At 41.1% G+C, this 18,764-nt stretch overlaps 1 protein-coding gene across 1 annotated transcript in view; it reads right to left on the bottom strand.

The window, feature by feature from the left end:
* Window positions 1-18,764, bottom strand: part of SPATA13 (spermatogenesis associated 13) — a 119,352-nt gene that overhangs the window by 69,710 nt on the left and 30,878 nt on the right. The window contains exons 3-4 of the mRNA XM_069202239.1: window positions 12,065-12,421; window positions 8,409-8,553 (exon numbers count right to left, since the gene is read on the bottom strand). Of these exons, the coding sequence (XP_069058340.1) occupies window positions 8,409-8,553; window positions 12,065-12,421 (502 nt within the window). The remainder of the gene's footprint in view (window positions 1-8,408; window positions 8,554-12,064; window positions 12,422-18,764) is intronic.

Here is an 18,764-nt window from a genome sequence, read left to right as displayed (position 1 = left end):
CACTGCCTCATCGTAGAGAACTCCCACACTAGGTACACAAGAACATATTTTGTTGCCAGCTGCTCGTCGAAAAGCAAAATACATTGGAGAAAGACCAATAACTCTATCAAATGTGAACTTTTCCAAGCATTCTCAAGCTTTGACTTCACTTATTTTTTTATTCTGATCTGAAATCAGGAGATGCGTTTACAAACCGACACGACGTGTGTAGCAGCCCCTCCCTATGAGTGCACCTCTCTCAAAAGTTGTACCAATCTCTAACACAACCATGACTGCTTCTTCTAGTATGAAACTTGACTAAACCCCCAACTGTGCCACTTTGATAAACCAAGTAATACCACAGGGCTAATATAGTTAACGACTACAAATAGCCATTATGAGAAGTGGTCCGTTCCTCTGTGTTATGCAAACCCAACTTTCTTATCTCTGGACTGCACTCAGCCTTCCGCTTCATGACACTGATGACCTCAGCCTCGGCTTTCAGATTGCAACTCCCTCAAACCCCAGTCCGTATTATTACTGCTGCGTGGGAACATATTGGGCATTCTGAGATTTGTTTACTAAACTCCTTAGGACATAGGTCAAGAAAGCTGAACAACTTTTATACTAGACAACTTCATATTTTGGATAGATATTCACAACTTCACTCTTTTCCCATCAGCTTCCCTCTGACACAGAGGACTACTGACTACATCAAAAGACTCATACAAGAAATTAATCTGATGATTCTACCAGAAAGTTCAACAAAACCTCCCAAACCCCTTCTGTTGGCCTAAACAAGTCATACCAATTATCTATTCGTTATCAAGACCACATAATTGAAACTCACCTATGCAAACTGTAAACAGCCAGCAGTATTTCCAGGCCAAGCACCTCTGTTGTGCCATATAACTTGATATAACAAGGTCCCCACTGATGCCAATGCAGCCAGTCCGCAACAAAAGGGGAGATTCTGCCACAACAACTGCAGCAGGTTTCCTCCCAATCTCGAGAATCAGGGATGCTTTAGCTTGAAATCCTGCCAGATAAACTCAAAAGTATTTTTTGTTGTACATTTGAAGAATAACTGTCAACAATCAAAGCTACACTAGCTGCATAAAAAAACACCTTTGCTTGAAAAATAAGCTACAGGCTTAGAACTATGATATGCAGCCAATAACAGCTGCTCCAGCCAATGTGATCTTTCTTCTACAGGGAGTGCAGAATTATTAGGCAAGTTGTATTTTTGAGGATTAATTTTATTATTGAACAACAACCATGTTCTCAATGAACCCAAAAAACTCATTAATATCAAAGCTGAATATATTTGGAAGTAGTTTTTAGTTTGTTTTTAGTTTTAGCTATGTTAGGGGGATATCTGTGTGTGCAGGTGACTATTACTGTGCATAATTATTAGGCAACTTAACAAAAAAAAATATATACCCATTTCAATGATTTATTATTACCAGTGAAACCAATATAACATCTCAACATTCACAAATATACATTTCTGACATTCAAAAACAAAACAAAAACAAATCAGTGACCAATATAGCCACCTTTCTTTGCAAGGACACTCAAAAGCCTGCCATCCATGGATTCTGTCAGTGTTTTGATCTGTTCACCATCAACATTGCGTGCAGCAGCAACCACAGCCTCCCAGACACTGTTTAGAGAGGTGTACTGTTTTCCCTCCTTGTAAATCTCACATTTGATGATGGACCACAGGTTCTCAATGGGGTTCAGATCAGGTGAACAAGGAGGCCATGTCATTAGATTTCCTTCTTTTATACCCTTTCTTGCCAGCCACGCTGTGGAGTACTTGGACGCGTGTGATGGAGCATTGTCCTGCATGAAAATCATGTTTTTCTTGAAGGATGCAGACTTCTTCCTGTACTACTGCTTGAAGAAGGTGTCTTCCAGGAACTGGCAGTAGGACTGGGAGTTGAGCTTGACTCCATCCTCAACCCGAAAAGGCCCCACAACCTCATCTTTGATGATACCAGCCCAAACCAGTACTCCACCTCCACCTTGCTGGCGTCTGAGTCGGACTGGAGCTCTCTGCCCTTTACCAATCCAGCCACGGGCCCATCCATCTGGCCCATCAAGACTCACTCTCATTTCATCAGTCCATAAAACCTTAGAAAAATCAGTCTTGAGATATTTCTTGGCCCAGTCTTGACGTTTCAGCTTGTGTGTCTTGTTCAGTGGTGGTCGTCTTTCAGCCTTTCTTACCTTGGCCATGTCTCTGAGTATTGCACACCTTGTGCTTTTGGGCACTCCAGTGATGTTGCAGTTCTGAAATATGGCCAAACTGGTGGCAAGTGGCATCGTGGCAGCTGCACGCTTGACTTTTCTCAGTTCATGGGCAGTTATTTTGCGCCTTGGTTTTTCCACACGCTTCTTGCGACCCTGTTGACTATTTTGAATGAAACGCTTGATTGTTCGATGATCACGCTTCAGAAGCTTTGCAATTTTAAGAGTGCTGCATCCCTCTGCAAGATATCTCACTATTTTTGACTTTTCTGAGCCTGTCAAGTCCTTCTTTTGACCCATTTTGCCAAAGGAAAGGAAGTTGCCTAATAATTATGCACACCTGATATAGGGTGTTGATGTCATTAGACCACACCCCTTCTCATTACAGAGATGCACATCACCTAATATGCTTAATTGGTAGTAGGCTTTCGAGCCTATACAGCTTGGAGTAAGACAACATGCATAAAGAGGATGATGTGGTCAAAATACTAATTTGCCTAATAATTCTGCACTCCCTGTAGTTAATGTGCATCAAATACTTTATCTGGTCTGGACTGAACTCTGCTCTGGTTAAAGATTTTCTTGATTGAACGGGTGCATGGGATCGAAGGATATCAACTCGTTACTTAGTGCCTATCAAAGATTTCCACAGTTCTTGCTCAAACTCAAAGAAGAACCAGCCATCACCTCATCAAACAAGAGCTCTCCAACAGCTGAAATTTTAAATCCATCCTTACAAAAACTTGCTACAACCATAGATGCATATTGCAACCATTCTTCATCTGTGATTCAAGTGTGCACTGGAAGCCTGTAAATCTCGATATATATAGACTTTTATTCTGGCATGTGCTCAAGTTCTTCAAGCAATTAAACAATATCTGCCTCAAAAAGTGCAATTTTACTCAACCCTACCAACAGAGGAAACCACTATAAGACATGATCACTCTTGTGTTCCAGTTCAGGGAGGACCTGGTTTGGCAGTTTGGCTGGACTGTTGACATGACAAACAGGGTCAAGACTGATTTGCATAAGACTACGTCCAAACTGAGGTGGCAAGGTGGGTAAAAAACAATGGACTGGGATGTGCCCCAAGCGACTGCTAGTGGCTGAGATTATTTCAAGCATTCCATTAATCACCTTGTTGTTTTTGCTTTAACGTCCTAGGTGCACTGGTTATGCCCAGACGTGGGTCCCGGGCTTACTGTGCCACTGGAACCAAGCTATGCCTGGCTCAAGAGCTCATGACATGGGCAAAATTGGCCCTGGGTTGCTTGTGTTCTAGTTCAGGGAGGACTTGACCTGGCAGTTCAGGCTGTACTGCTCCAATGAGTAACAGGGTCAAGACTGATCTGCATATGGCTAGGTACAAAGGCTGAATAGTGCGCAAATAATGGTGGATTAGGATGCAGACTGAACAATTGTCAGTGGCTACGATTAAGTCAAGCATTCCATCTGTCATCTTGTCATTTTTGCATTTGGTGCCCTAAGTGCACCAGGTGTGCCTAGATCTGGGTCCCAGGATCATTGTGCCACTGGAACCAAGCTATACCTGGCTGAAGAGCCTATAACAAGGATGAAACCAGTCCTGAGTTTCTTGTGTTCCGGATCAGGGAGGACCTGGCCTGGCAGTTTGGGCTGTATTCTTCCCATGAGGACTAGGATCAAGACTGATTTGCATATGGCTCGGTCCAAACTAAGGTGGCATGGTGGTGATAAACCATGGATTGGGATGCCGCCTGAGCAATTGCTGGTGGATGAGATTAATTCCATCAATCACCTTGTTTTTTCAAAAGAAAAAGATGTTAATGAAGAAAATATTATTTTCCTATAGTGATCCTAGGGTCCCCCAAACAGCAGAGTGCAGCACTTTCCAAACGTTTGCATTTTTGGTAAGATTTGTCAATCAAATTCTTTATGATCATTTACCAGTGGCTTTCTCCGTGCATACTGCATTTAGCTGGTAGAGCCATCTGATCATATCATCTGAAAAACTTTGTTTTTCTGTAAAATTTAGCAGAGAGCATGAGTGGAGGGAACAGATGCCATCTCAAATTTCACTGTAAAACAAAGTGTTCTCCCTTTGCAAACTGTTGCCATACTTTGCGATCTTAATTTGGAAAAGAAGCACAAATAAGAAATGTTTATAACAAATTACTTAATGTAACCAATATAAGATCCCTGGCCTGTTCAACCTCTGAATAAGAGTGCTAAAAGCTGCAGGAGGCAGGTGCTGTATGCCAGCAAAGGTCAAAAAGCCCTATTCCTGGCAAACCAAACCTGAGCCTAAATCATTTTGAACAATAACAGATATGGACTGTATGGGCACAATATTTTTACCAGCAAAAGGGAAAGTGACACTCTTCGCTTCACTAATGCTGTGGGCTGATTAGAACAGTGGTCAGGTTTGCAGGAGAAGCAGCACACAAGAGAAGACGTCAACATTCAAACGCACACCTCAGAAGGCAGGACAAACTTTGTAGCATAAAGTTTGCAGATAGATATGAGGTGGTCAGTGCATTCATAGAACAATATTTTCACAGTCTATATCTACATAAGGACCAATTCCAGAGCTGCAGCTCTATGACATGTAATTTCCGGCACCAGTCAAACAATTGCAAACAGAACAACCACTCAATGCCTAGAAGAATTCCTTACCACTGAATTTACTCCATGCATCCAGTAGTGATATGATACATAGACTTAATGAACTGTTTCTACTGCGTAGTGCGGGGGATTATTCAGATAGCTCAGTAGTCTGAGTTATAATTAATCTTTGTACACCACTATTACCAATTAATCAATCAGGAGTTTGTAAAGCGCACTACTCCCCCGTGAGTGTCTCAAGGCGCCCAGGAGTGAAGGGGGAAAAGAGGGGAGGTGCTGCTACTATCACTGAATTTAGACTATGCATCCAGTAGTAATGATAGATGGACTTTATGAATTGTCTCTGCTGGTGCAGGTAGGGGAGGATATTCAGATAGCTAAACACCCAGAGTTATAATTTATCTTTGCACAATGCTAATACTATTGAATTTAGACTGTGCATTAAGCAGAGAGATGAGTGGTGATCAATGGACTTCATGAATTGCCTCTACCGGTGCAGGGAGGGGAGATTATTCAGATGGCTAACCATGCCAGTAATATGACTTCGTAGTGGCTATTTCAGCTCTAGCTCCCATCCAGCAGACATGAGCATGGTAACAGTAATAATTTTCTTCACATATACCTTTCATTTCACAATTTTTGTCCCACATAGGGACCAATTTGTATATATGTTTAGGTCGAACTTAAGCGTTCAACCTTAAGTATACTTTTAATATACCTTTTATGGCTTAAAGCGATTTCATTTGTTGCAGTGTCCTTTAAAAAATCTTGCTCGCTAGTGGTCAGTTCTTCCTTTTTCCCCCTCCTTTTCCTGCTTCAGAGCAGTGACCAACTACTGTATTATTCCACTTGAGTTTCTTTTTCTGTGGCTGTGACAGACTGCTTTGGCATTTCTTTGGTGCTCCCTTTTTTGGGCTGGTAGCTGCCTGCGTTTTATTGCAGCTTTCCATTCCTCCCACCTACTCCCATGTCGCCGACATACGTTTTGGCTTTATTCCAGTGCTGTCCTCATCTCTGGCTCCTAAAATAAGCCTACTTTACAAAAGAAACACCCGGTCATTTAGCTCACTGCTCACAAAAACCACAATAAACTCTTTCTGGTATAATGCAGCTAAACCTAGAAGCAATGGTGTGAAACCTGCTTAGCCTCACATCTGGAGTCTCTCCTCCAGGGTCCCTCCCTGCCAGCACTCACAATATCACACACAGAGCATTGCTTATCTCCTTTATTGGGGACATAAATCTTCTCAGTCTGCTCTGCTATTGTTAACTTCATTAGCGCTTTGTTGAAATAGGAGGCAAGAATGCTTGCAAGACTACATTCTGTTAAAATAAAAATAAAATACTTTTCCAAACTTATTTTCCATCATCTCTCCTCAAGGGCTTGTGATTTTGGATGTCAGTAGCTGCCAGTGACCACCAAAACATGGCAGTAAAATACAAAATTATGAGACAAGGTTGAACAATGTATGTGGCAAGAAAGGTCCAGTCATAAATTTACAATGTCAATAGCTCTAACTCAAGAAAATGCAACACCTATTGCATTGCACATCCTTGTTATAGATATGCTAATTATAATGCTTAGTAGACCCATGGAATTACATTATAGTGCATCAAGAGATGAAACACCTAGCTCAGCAAGCCTTCTGTGCTGATTTTGGTTGTAGGCCAACTCAGAGCAATCTCTTTGCTTTAGCTTTTGTTGAGCACATAATAATTGTTACTTTGGATCTGTGCTTTAAAACAACTACATGTAAATTTTTTACATTTTTGTTCTTTTGGTTTTTCAATTCTACAGCTGCTTTTGATTTTTGTAGCTGCACATACCTGTTTTAAATAATTTGTAAACATGAATAAGAGCTGCATCAATAGACATTAGAATCCCAATCCTATTCTGGAAATTGGCAGAGGTGAACTATTTCTTAATCTAAAGCATGGGTACTCGCAAACATTTTACATGGGGCCAAACATTTTAGTCTGTGATGTGCCTGAGGGGCTGGGGGGGACGGGAGGTATGGTAGGTGTAGGCAAAGTGTAGGATATACATCTAGTGGTTGAATTGAACAATTTCAAACCAGAAAACCTAGGATTAACCCTGGCTTCCCCGCTTTCCCAACGTGTGATCCTAGGCAATTGTCTTATTTCTCTTTCCAACTTTTTTCTTCCTTATCACATTTAAGAGGACCTGGAAATACATGTCATGGTGTGCGCTGTACAAAACCTGCTCCAGTGTAAACTCTAATGTTGTTTGTGTATAATAGGAACTCAGGCCACCCAAAAAAGTGCACATAACAACTGATTCGCCTCTTTAGTTTACTATTGGCGGTGTTGCCAGGGTAGGTAGAAGATTTAATGTTTCTAAATTCATGTTTGGAAACTCACTTTTAAATGAATACTTCTCAAAGTTCTGATTTAATAAACTGTACTAAGTTAAAAAGGTTATACACTTTTTGAATTTTGAAGAGACTGTCATATTTTGACACTTTTGCTGCAAGATGCCTTAAAGAAAGTGTTTCCAAAGTTAAGCACGGGACTCCTTATTTACTTTCTTTCTGTAACACCAATTATGCTTGACATAAATTACTGTCTATTTAATATTTTGTATTGTTAGTGCTGAGTCGAGTAAACAGCTGCCCAGTGCTCCTGTTGTTGCCCAGGGGACCACATGTAAAGGTCGGGGGCCGCATGCAGCTCGCGGGCCGTACTTTGAGTATCCATGTCCTAAGGGGTTTAGACAAAGAGCACAATTCCATTGGCAAGGTAAGACAGGTGAGTGAGTGCAATGTTCGCTTAGAGACCAACAGTTCACAGAATCATGCCCCAAACAACTTGAGTCAGCACTTCCATCCTGGTTGTATAGCATGAGTGCCACTGAATTGGGTAAATGTCCAAAACAAGCTATATGTGATTTTCAAGATCTAACCTTGCACTAAAGTTGTTTTTTTCACTCAAGAATGAATCAGTTGCCTTTGAGGGGTTTGAGAGATGCAATCCTACTGCATTATTGAAGAAATACAGACTTTTTGGATCAGTTTTTGCTGCCATGGTCGAAGCATCAATCGTCACAGATTCTTTCAAGTCTCCACCCCCTGCATGTCTCTCTTTAACGTAATGGCTCCACATTCCCGTCTTAAAGCAAGTGAGGGGTTAAACCACATCATTTGTGAGGGATATCTGGAGGGATGAAGGCACGTTGGAGTCTGACGGTGAATGCAAGCACACTGTGGTCCTGACCTAAGATGTAAGGTTCCCATTTCTGCCCTTTATTTACATCCTTTCTGATCCCATCATCTCCCTCTATGTTTATATATCCCATTCCATGATAGGAAACTGCAAGTCTCACTGATTCCGCACACTAAAACTGCCCAAAGTATGATGTACAAAACTTTGTGAAACTTCTAAATAATTAAGTAAATAAGCGAATGATGGCCTCTGAACATGAACGTGAATTTTCTCTGAAGTACGCATACACTTTAACACCTGCAGTACAAGAATATTGCAAGTGATTTTGACAGTGGAAGCATTTGAACAGAAAGCAAAGACCGTGTATTCAGATCAGCAACACTTACAGTTGGAAGCTCTCATTTGTCGTTTTCGACCTACTCGGTCCAAGCCAATGGGTGTGCTCTGAGAGAAGGCGACGGGCCGGAATCGAGCAGAAATAGCCTTATATGGTGGCACCTGATGGGCTGGGACAGGAGGCCGTGTTGCTGGCTACAGGAACAAAAAGTGTCAAAAAAGACAGCATTAAAAAACATAAACAGTGGGAGTTCCCACAAAGTCGCATGGCCATCCAGAGATAACAACACTGATAAATGGGACTTATTTGGTCTCCCATGATGACAAAGGTTAAGTATCACCATGTGTATAACACTAAGTGGCAATCTTCAAGCGGTAATGCAGCTTAGTGGTTAATGCACCTGATCGTGAGCTCCATATGTAAACTGAAAGCCTTGTTATTCAATGTGAGCTAGGTCATGTTTTTTTGTGCTTCAAATGTCGAAAAAATGGGTATTATTAAGGTAAGGTATTCCGAGTTACTGTTCTTCTTTTTCACAAAAACAATTGTCCCAATTTGTCTTTAATTATTTATCTTGTTTTTTGCTTTTCTTAACCAGGAGTTCTTTATCAAGAGTGAATGCACAACATCTCAGTTACTCACACACTGCTGCCTAGTGGTATGTCTTATTGTTGGTGTGAGCAGGTAAAGTAATACTGTGCTATAATGTTTTTGTCTTTTGATTAAGATGGTGTTTTAGCTGGAAGAGGGAATTTAGAATGTCCGTCTTATTTGCAACTTTGCAGGTCCAAGAAATCCTAGCCGGGGATATACCATATTGATACGTTTGGTCCACAGGCACTGAGGAATATGCCATCAGGCACTGAAACATGTTGGCTTCCCATTAATATGTGCTGCCAAATCGTGCCATGCATGGTTTTAACAAATGTGTTTGGTGGCATGAAAATAAAACAGATGACACATACCACCACAGGCACATTTTTAGGTTTTAGAGGGACAGTTCACTTTTCCAATCAAATGATCACTGACACTGTAGAGTCAGGGGCTTTCCATACACCCAGGACAGGAAGACGTGTTCTTTATAGTCAGCGGCACTTAAGGATAGAGGCAGCACAGGCTGGATTCCAGATCTTCACCAATGAGCAACGCCACTCAAGAGACGTGGACAGTCATTTATAAGCCTTTCCGTACCACCTGGAATAATGACACTGATAAGAGGCTTGGGACACTGAATATGCTAACATCAGAAGCCCCTGTATCTGATTCTTTTTAGTGAACATGTATCAAGCCGACACTGTACACCACAGTGCAGCAGAAATTCATTGCTGCTTTATCCTGAAGGTTACTAGACATAACAGTGCCAGGGAATCCCTCATCATAGAGGCTCACGAGAAGGGTGAACAACCACAGCCCGAAGACTGATGGAGTGGGACGTCATCTGAGTTACTAACAACACTACCCCTGAGCTTCACTCACCCTTTTTGTGATCAAAGACATCAAATTCCACTGCAAGTCGCTTCATTTACTTGTGTATAATTTTGGGTGTAAATGGCTCACATAATAAACAATTAGGAGTTAACAGTGATGTAATAGTTAATCGTCCAGATTCATGTTTTTGTAATTCTTAGAGAAAAATGGATTACTGAGGGATTTTGAATGACTCCCAGTACAGACAGGAGAGAACTGGGACCGAGATATTAAAGAGACAGAGAAGGTAAAAATCTCAATGCTTGATATGTTTAGAGTATGTCCAATGCTGGAAGTCATAATTTAAAAACAATGTAATCTATGGAAGCCAATGAATTGTGGCTTGTTGTTTTGGCTTTTCAGAACCGACAAGTGTCTGAAAGGACTTAATTTTGCCCCAAAGAAAGTTCTACAGTGTACTATAAGAGGCTTTTGTGCCATTTTACAAACAGTCTTGCCATTAGGGTGACACAAACGCTATATGTGCTATTTTTTTTTACTTTTAAGCTCTAACACCAGGTTTTGGTTGTTTTTATACACACTATGCTTGCATGTTCCATAGGATCCTAAAATCCTACTACTTCTACATTAAGGAAACTTAAAGCACCAGATGCTAGTGCGTATCATATGTATTTCCCTTCACAAAAACTCCATCTAAGATCATGGATACGATCCTCATTTAATTGACTACAAGACAAAAATCGTATTTTTTAGCAAAGCATAGTTCAAGAGTGCCTCCTAGACGATTTTCTCTCAATGGACAATTCCATTAACAGCAACTGCCCACAGTGGCTGATATTCACTCAAATGACCAGGAAAATTCCTAATGTTCAAGGCTTCTTCCCAAACTTAACATCTTTGTATTATGGTATCTGCATCCCAACAGAGAAGGGTGCCTTGAACATGGAGTTTCACAGGGGCGCTGCAAGAATGGAAATGTTGTTGACTACCTTCTGTGTCTTGTTGTTGCAGTCAATATGCAAAAGGGTTGTCATGGAGAAGCGGAGGGGTCAGTGGGACAATATTGTTTGAATGTCCAGATGAAGAATGAAGTACACTGACCGTGGAAGACTTGGTAAGGAAAGGATATTGTCACTTATGCTTCCCCTTTGGTGATGGGGATACTAGAGAGACGTCAAGGAAGGGGTGAGATACTGCTCAGCTGTACTTAGAGGCATAATTTATAACAAGGGACCTAGATGTTTAATACAGGATTCTGAACTGCAAAGTCCTTGTGGGTTTGGCTAACCTGTGTCTGAAAAACAATGTCGGCCTAGACTAAAATTCTGGCTACTTTTAATCTGAAACCAATCTACTATTTGTGTATAAGTGAATACAAAAACAGAAAAACAGTGAATTGCTGATTACTATGCAAGGGTCTTTTGTTTGGATTCGTCAAGTAAACTGTGTTTCTTATATGTATCTGTCTTATTTCTAAAGACACAGAAATATTAACTTAAAGGCATCTTTTCGATAAAATTGGGGAACTTCAGTGACATAAATCAGGTGGTGACGACTAAGCTTACAATGTCAACAAATGACAAACCAAGATAAATGTCTAAGAAAGTATTCAACTATAAAGTGATCTGTGTGCACATTACCAGTTACTTTTACATATCGTAATACGAGAATATATAGAAGGTGCTCAACTTGTAACTGCAATGATCCATCTGAAGTGGTCATCTTTTCCGGCCACTAATCTTGTCCCAATGTTTGTTTCAAGCATTTTCTAGAAAGCACAGCATATGGCCTTTCCTACTTCAAAGCTTTCATAAATATTTGTACTTATCCTGCCCTGATCCTAAAATCATATCTGTCATGGACATCAAGCTAAAAATATATTTGAATTCTATACACTGATAGATGCAAGGATTGTGGGATATACATTAAACTGTAGACACCGAACTTAAGTAATGTTCACGAACTATCATTTGTGACAAAACTAAAATGAAGTTCACCTTTTTAAAAAGTAGGAAGAAATAAAAAAAGTTCTGATAATGTCAACTTGAAATGTAACAACAGTACCATGCAAAATATAATTAGTGTGTTAGTTTTCACTGTCAGAAAGAGAAAGTTGAAGATCAGATATTAGTTTGATTAAACCGTGCAAATTTTATTATGAGGTTTAAGATGATGATTAAACAGTCGAAGTAGAAAAACGGGAAAGACATCCAGAGAATCTTACAAGCTGGTAGAGATAAGTAGAAGTACGATTTATTGCTGCCACGTAGATCTTACTTGTGTAAGCAGCTCGTCAATTTCTTCCGACTGGATAGTTCCATAAAAACTGACTCCACCTATGACAGAGATTGGACGTCTTTTCCAGAGTCTTTGGTTGCCCCCTGAAGAAACGTGGGCTCCGCATACATTTGACCTGAGAGGATTTTCACTGTCCACACTGTCCATTTCTTGGCACTTAGCAGCAATTGCATCTTCTGGGATGGAGAAGCTTCTGCAGGCCAGCTGTCCATAGTCTGAGAGGGGTCGAGGCCGAGGACGGCTTTTACCCGAGCTCCACCTTCTTGGTGCGATCCTGGTTGCATCGCTTCCTTCTTCATCCTGAGATGAGGATTTCCTCCAGTCTTCACTGGTAACCTTATTGTAAATGCAGACACGTCAGACGAGACACTGCTATTTGCAATTCAGACATTTAGGATTAGTTTATGTGCTAATGTATGTAAAGCTGTAAGGCAAACATAACTGCAAAACAAATGAGAAAACATACAACCATTTCCCTTTTAAAAATAAAACTCATGAAAAATCTTGCTTCCTGGAGGTCAGTACTCGAAAATGTAGAGGCTATGTGCTGTTTAATATTCTGAACAAATGGTAAAGGTTCTGTAGATATTGCTCCTTCAGTTATTTCATTTAAGATATGGTGGTATGAATGCTTCTAGAAGTTTCTCTCCAGCACCATACTGGGCAGTCAACGGCCAATACACATAAGAACAAAGTCTCCTTTGGAAAGTAAGAACAACATTCAAAAATGTTGATATGTATCTTTTTTTCTCAAGAATGACGAGGGGCCGGAATGATACTCATTTTGCCCAAAAACCCTGACATCAACAAGAATAATGAACTCTTAGGTCAAATGTGGCTTTTATACCAAGAGGTATGTTGGGAGCTGCAGCATGACTCAACTATGTTTGCTTCTCTAAAAATGTCTATGAAACATAATGTCTAAGAGCCACAAAATGGTATGTTCATAATTTGTACTCATCCACAAATCAGAATAGTCACACATTGTTGCAAAAACATATGCTACAAAACATATGTTATTAAAAGAATACAACTGATACGTCCTTAATAGAGGTTCTAAAATGCAGTGTATCACAGGGAAAACGCGCAGCATTACTTAGTTGCTGACAAAATCTGCTCCAATCACCAGTAAAAAAAAAAAGTTCTGGGATAAAAAAACCCTTTGGATTTCCTGACACATGCATTGCGCGTTCGCTCCTGAAGGAGCTTTGGAAGAGGATGGTTTGTACAGCTCTCCATGCAGAGCACTCATGATGTCCCACGTCAGGTGTCTTGCGCTGCAAGACTTTGCCCTTCAACTCGTATCACTTGGCATTCTGTTACCGGTTGGTTTATTTTTCCATTAACAATGCAATAAAAATTGAAGTAACGTAACTAGTGTGTACTTTAACTCCTTAGACAAAGTGGCCAGCTACTGGTTGAAACACATTCTACACTAGTGTGAAAGGATGTGCAGCAAATACAGAAGGACGAAAAGGTAGCAATTGAACGGGCCCTATTCGTGACAAAATAATAAATTTGCTCCTGAAGATTTACTTGTACCTGATGGTGCAGATTTACTACTTTTTGGAATTTACCAACTCCTCAAGGAAACAAAATAGAAAGTTGCACCTGGGGCAGGTTTACAATCCAATTCCTTGGGCAATCACATGGTTTCCAATTTTGAATCAATGGCTGAGAAATACCTACAGTGGGAGTGAATTCCCCGGCGCAAAGGAACATTTTTTTCTTTTTTTTTTCCTGAGGAGAAACACCTTCACCAAAATCTACACAAAATACTGCGGTGCTATGTTCTCCTTTCTGCCCTGAAAGGGAGGTTACACTGAGATGGAATACACCTCGAACCATTTCCAGGGTAGTCGCATTCTTGGTACAGCCTTCTGAATTACAATGCGGCACTCCAAATGTAAATTCAGATTGGAGGGGAGCCTCATTCCGTTATGGGTTACTGTAAAATGGCATTACACAAATGCCCCTTTTCTTCTGAAACCGTACACTGGACATGGACTTAGATACTGATGTTTTTGTGATGAGCTAACCTGAACAGCCAGAAAGAACCCTGGGCCCTTCTGAGGAATGAAACTACTGCATCCACTAAAAACAAAGGCTGGCCCTCCTCAAAGTCCTAATCAGTCTAGAGACCCGAGGAGATGCATGAAGTAATCCCATCATCATATCTCACAGGTGGGGCTTAGCATGGTGCCTTTCACTGTTTGGAAACAGCAGCAAAGTAAACAGGCCCAGATAACTACAGAGGAACAGCTCCGGGTCAGAAGCCCGACTAAACTGTAGGCGACTAATTGTACTACTGACGGGACTTGTACGATCATCCTGTGACGTCGGAAAACACAACAGATAATGTCACAACATAAAGTAACTGATAAACCCTTTTCCAGGAAAGTGAGTGCATAAAGTAATCAGAATACTACGTGTCTGTTCTTGTCACTGTGGACACTTTATTAGGTTTGTGGGTGTTGGAGAGAGCGGGGAGACAGCGAGAAAGAGTTTTTCCTGGAAACTGAAAGTGGATAAAAGAGTTCAAGGCCCACTTTTCCCACACCCTCCTTGTGGTTTTATTCAACTCTACCGTTAGATATGAAGTTTCTGGACAATTTAGGAAAGCTGGCAATTTTCGAATGACTGTGATTGGATGATTGTGGACCCATAAGAGAATAATTGTGTTGCGAGTGGGCCTGGTGAATCTATCCTAGGTTTGTGGATGCACAGGAGAAGTATGTTTGTGATGTGTGTGCGGCAAGCTACCAGTGTCAGATTACACGAGGTAAACCCCCGCAGGGGCTACTTTTGAGTGCAAAAACGGAATTAGAGGCAACATGGAAGACAACCGTGGTGTGAGCCACACACTCGTTCAATTGTTTTAATACTGGTTCCACAATCTGAAAATCGTTAAAATCTCCTATTTCCTAACGGAATGTACTTCCGCATGGTTATATGGAGAGGAGATGCATGTGTGCCTCCTCTATACGAAAGCTTATGCGTGTGGGCGTCTGTGTGTAGATGCAAACATTACCTCACAGTAAAAGCACACTTCGTGACTCATCTCTGTGCCCGTGGGTGCATACCGCGAACAAATTAAAGAAGACCAGGACTCTGGCCTTCTATAAAAATCAGATTACTGGAGGGAGATAACCTACTTATACATTAACCAGGATATAAACTTTCAGCAAATCAATCACTGACAAAGAATAGCATCCATATCTCCGATGCAAAAACCACAATTACTTTTCCCTCCTCAATTGCCAATATTCAAAGTGTGACAATCTAGACAGCCTTCCAATAAAACAGGCCAAAGCATGAAATGTCTTGTGGGGAATGGATGCTTACAATTTTTTTATACGATTTTTCGCCTTTCACGGAAAGATGACATTCAGGTCCAGGCATTCGTTGTGCTGGTTCCATGAAAGTAAAGCAGTCAGGTGAAAAAAACAGAACCGGTCAGGGGGCTGAGCACTGCCTGACATCGGCATGGCCAGGCTCCTGTTATGAATCAATTAAGTGAGGTACTAGCATCTGATAATTCGGGACCAAGAGACAATTCCGTGACTTGGTGGGCCACAGAGTACATGGCGAAAAAAAAGACAGCCTTTATAAAAGCTGCTACAAGTTCCCAAACGCCAACGCACTTGAAAAAAAGAACACTTACTGTCTTTGTCAAATCTATTGTAAACCCTTCCGCTATATCCAGAAGAAACTCTTAACCGGCTTATAGTATCCTTGAAATCACCCACCTCGCCTTCGGAGACCGGAACTGGTGTCCCGCACACACACTGAAAGAGCAAGCAGGAAACTGAAGGCATATTGGGGTTCCTGCATTCGATGTTTTTCTGCCTTTCCTGGTAAAGGACGACCCCGCACCTAGGAGGAGGTGACGTTTGCCTGAGAAGCATTCATTAACTGAGCTCGACTGGTACTTTGACCCTGCACTCTGAGCTCGCGCGCTGTGTGAGCCTCGCGCCAGCCGCTGAGCGGTGCACCGAGCACCCAGGTGTTGGTCTTGTCTCGGGCAGCACGAGAGCGGGTATAAACATCAGCTGACACCGTCTTCTCTTTCCACAGTCCTGCTGGACTCCAGCAGCCTGCCCTTGGGCATTTTGAGGTGAAGGTGATCCGTTCCCACATAGCGTGTGATAGGTTAATGCATTTTGGGTTGTAGCAGGGTTTAATTTGTGCTTGTTGACTCCGGTGTGGGGCACGGGCACTTATTTTTGAGGGCCGGTACTTATTTGTCTGCCTCAAGCATTTACTGCGAGCAAAATGCATATAGACAGACGTAGGAAGAGAAAAAGCGAAAAAAGCACCACAAAGGGAGACAATAGCAAGAGTGAGTTTAAGGGGTAGGGAGTGGCCGTAAATGGATTAAAGTTGTCCGAGATGATTTCAGGATTACGCTGCCTCAGTAGTCTGTGCTCGTACATTTAATTGCAGCAGCCGCGTTTCAGGAGAGCTTTCGGCACCGGCACGTTTTTATTTACAAATTAAGCACTGGGTTGTAGTGCTTTTGATTGCATTGAACTAATTGGACCATTACGGTCTATTCAACCAAGCAGAACACTGAATGCAGACCAAAATTAACCTGACACTTCTTGTAAACTATCCGTATACAAAAGAACAAACGAAAAGGAGAATAGAAGCAGAGAAGCAATGTTTAATCAAATAAAGAAGATGAATGACACCTTCCATTCCATTATATTCTTCCTGACAGGATGAGGCTTACTCCTGATTTAACTGATGGGCCGCTTCCCCTTTGGTTGGGACATAATTGACAGCAATGGCCTCATTGGTAGTGCGCCTGCTGCACAAATGATGGCTACACCACCTGAAAGCATGCTGATATTCTTTGAGGACAGAGTTTCGTTCAGTCCGTCATAAATCTTTATCATACAATGACCATAAAAGTGCACCTTAAAATGTACATAATGCACAATAAAATATGCATAATGTACAGCACAGTTTTAAAAACATTAATAGAATCATAAGACAAGCATATTAATAAAAATAGTTAATAATTCATGACATTTGCAGTTAGCACGCCATATGAAAACTGCAATTGAAGAACATATCCTCGCTTTTAACCATGACTGAAAAGATGCATAATTTATAAATGTAAAACATAAAAAAATAGTAGGACAGGCATACTCATAAAAAGTTGATAATTCAGAATACTTTTGCTATCCATGTGCTTATAGCACACTGTATGAAAGTTGCAGTTGAACATGTATCCTTTCTGTTAGCAACGACTGTAAAAATTATACAGCAGCCCTGCATTGTATAAGATTGGCCTGCTTTAAAAATAGCAGCTTTCTCAGTCAAGAATAAAACTTGCAAAAGAGCATACAGTGCAACCTGCTTTGTGCAGAATGACTTTCACATGGGTAAACAGGTAAATTGGCCACAAACCCTGTGTGGTGTAACCCACAAGGAAATGTACAGTGTTCAACAAGAATCTATGATATGTAGTGCTGACCCAGTTTAAATAAGACTCAGTACCAGGACTAGCACAAATATGGGCATGTGCCAAAACGGTGGTCTTGCCAGAATTATTACATATTCTCACATCAGCACATTTAGCTAAATGCATTTATTTCAATCATTTGGAGAATCTGGCCAAGTAATTGCCCAGGTTCTCAAAAAGACTGATTAATTCCAAGCTGGTACAGATCTTATGTATATATGAAATCCAGGGTATTTTTAAGCCTTTGTTCCAATTTCAGACAATCAGCTGTTACTGTCCCATTAACTGAGGATTCATCATTGGTCCATATCTTCAACCATAACAAGAGCGGTTGTAGTTTCACCAGCTAATTTACATCCCCTAACCCACCATCAGTGTGTCAAATATAGGTACTGGTGGATTTCAGACTGGCTAATAGTCTTTTTATGGGCGAGCGCAAAACACTCCGTCCCATCCTGTAATCTCTCTTTGGGCTTCCAACCACACCTATGTCACGTCAGTCACTTTCATTGGTTCATGGACTTGCCTTTTAAAATCCGCTTGCTTTCATTTGTGAAAGGCATGCATACGTCATGCATTTCCGGTGTTTAACTCACCTACATAGCACCGGTAAACTACTAAAAACCTACGAGGCTTGATGTTTTCAGCATGATTTCCGGACTACTTTATCTGTTTATTTTCTGTTTAATTTGTGTGGCAATAAAAGTCCAGTTAGGAGTTTACAACGGTAATAGCTCTAAATTAAAGCGAATGCGAGACCCGTTGCATTGAAAAGGCTTGTTATAAACCTGTTCTCGACCCTCTCCAGCCCTGGGTTCTCAATAATGTCCATATACTAGCCCCGTAGGTGGCGATTGGGCAATACTTTGCCTTATAGTTTTTCAATAATTCTTTAACAGGTTTGCTGCCCAACCCAGTCATGAAGCTAAGGACTGCCTCTGTGCTTCTCGCCAAAGCAGCTGCGCTAGAGCCTTTCAAAAGGCCCCAGGTAAGGCTGTCATCAAACAGTACTCCCAATAAGGATGCAAAGGAACTTTACTAATTTTTGAGCTATCCACACTAAAAACCTTGTTTTTCTTACTCCGATGTGCAAAGACTATTGTATGTGTTTTTGCCTGATTAACCCTCAAATCCAAACTGCCCATAAAAGCACATCCCTGATATAACAATCACTGCAAAGCAATTGAGGTTCTGGCCAATAAAACT

This window comes from Pleurodeles waltl, chromosome 8 (genome assembly GCF_031143425.1).
Source record: "Pleurodeles waltl isolate 20211129_DDA chromosome 8, aPleWal1.hap1.20221129, whole genome shotgun sequence".
Lineage (NCBI taxonomy): Eukaryota > Metazoa > Chordata > Amphibia > Caudata > Salamandridae > Pleurodeles > Pleurodeles waltl.
This window is presented reverse-complemented; position numbering and strand designations above follow the sequence as displayed.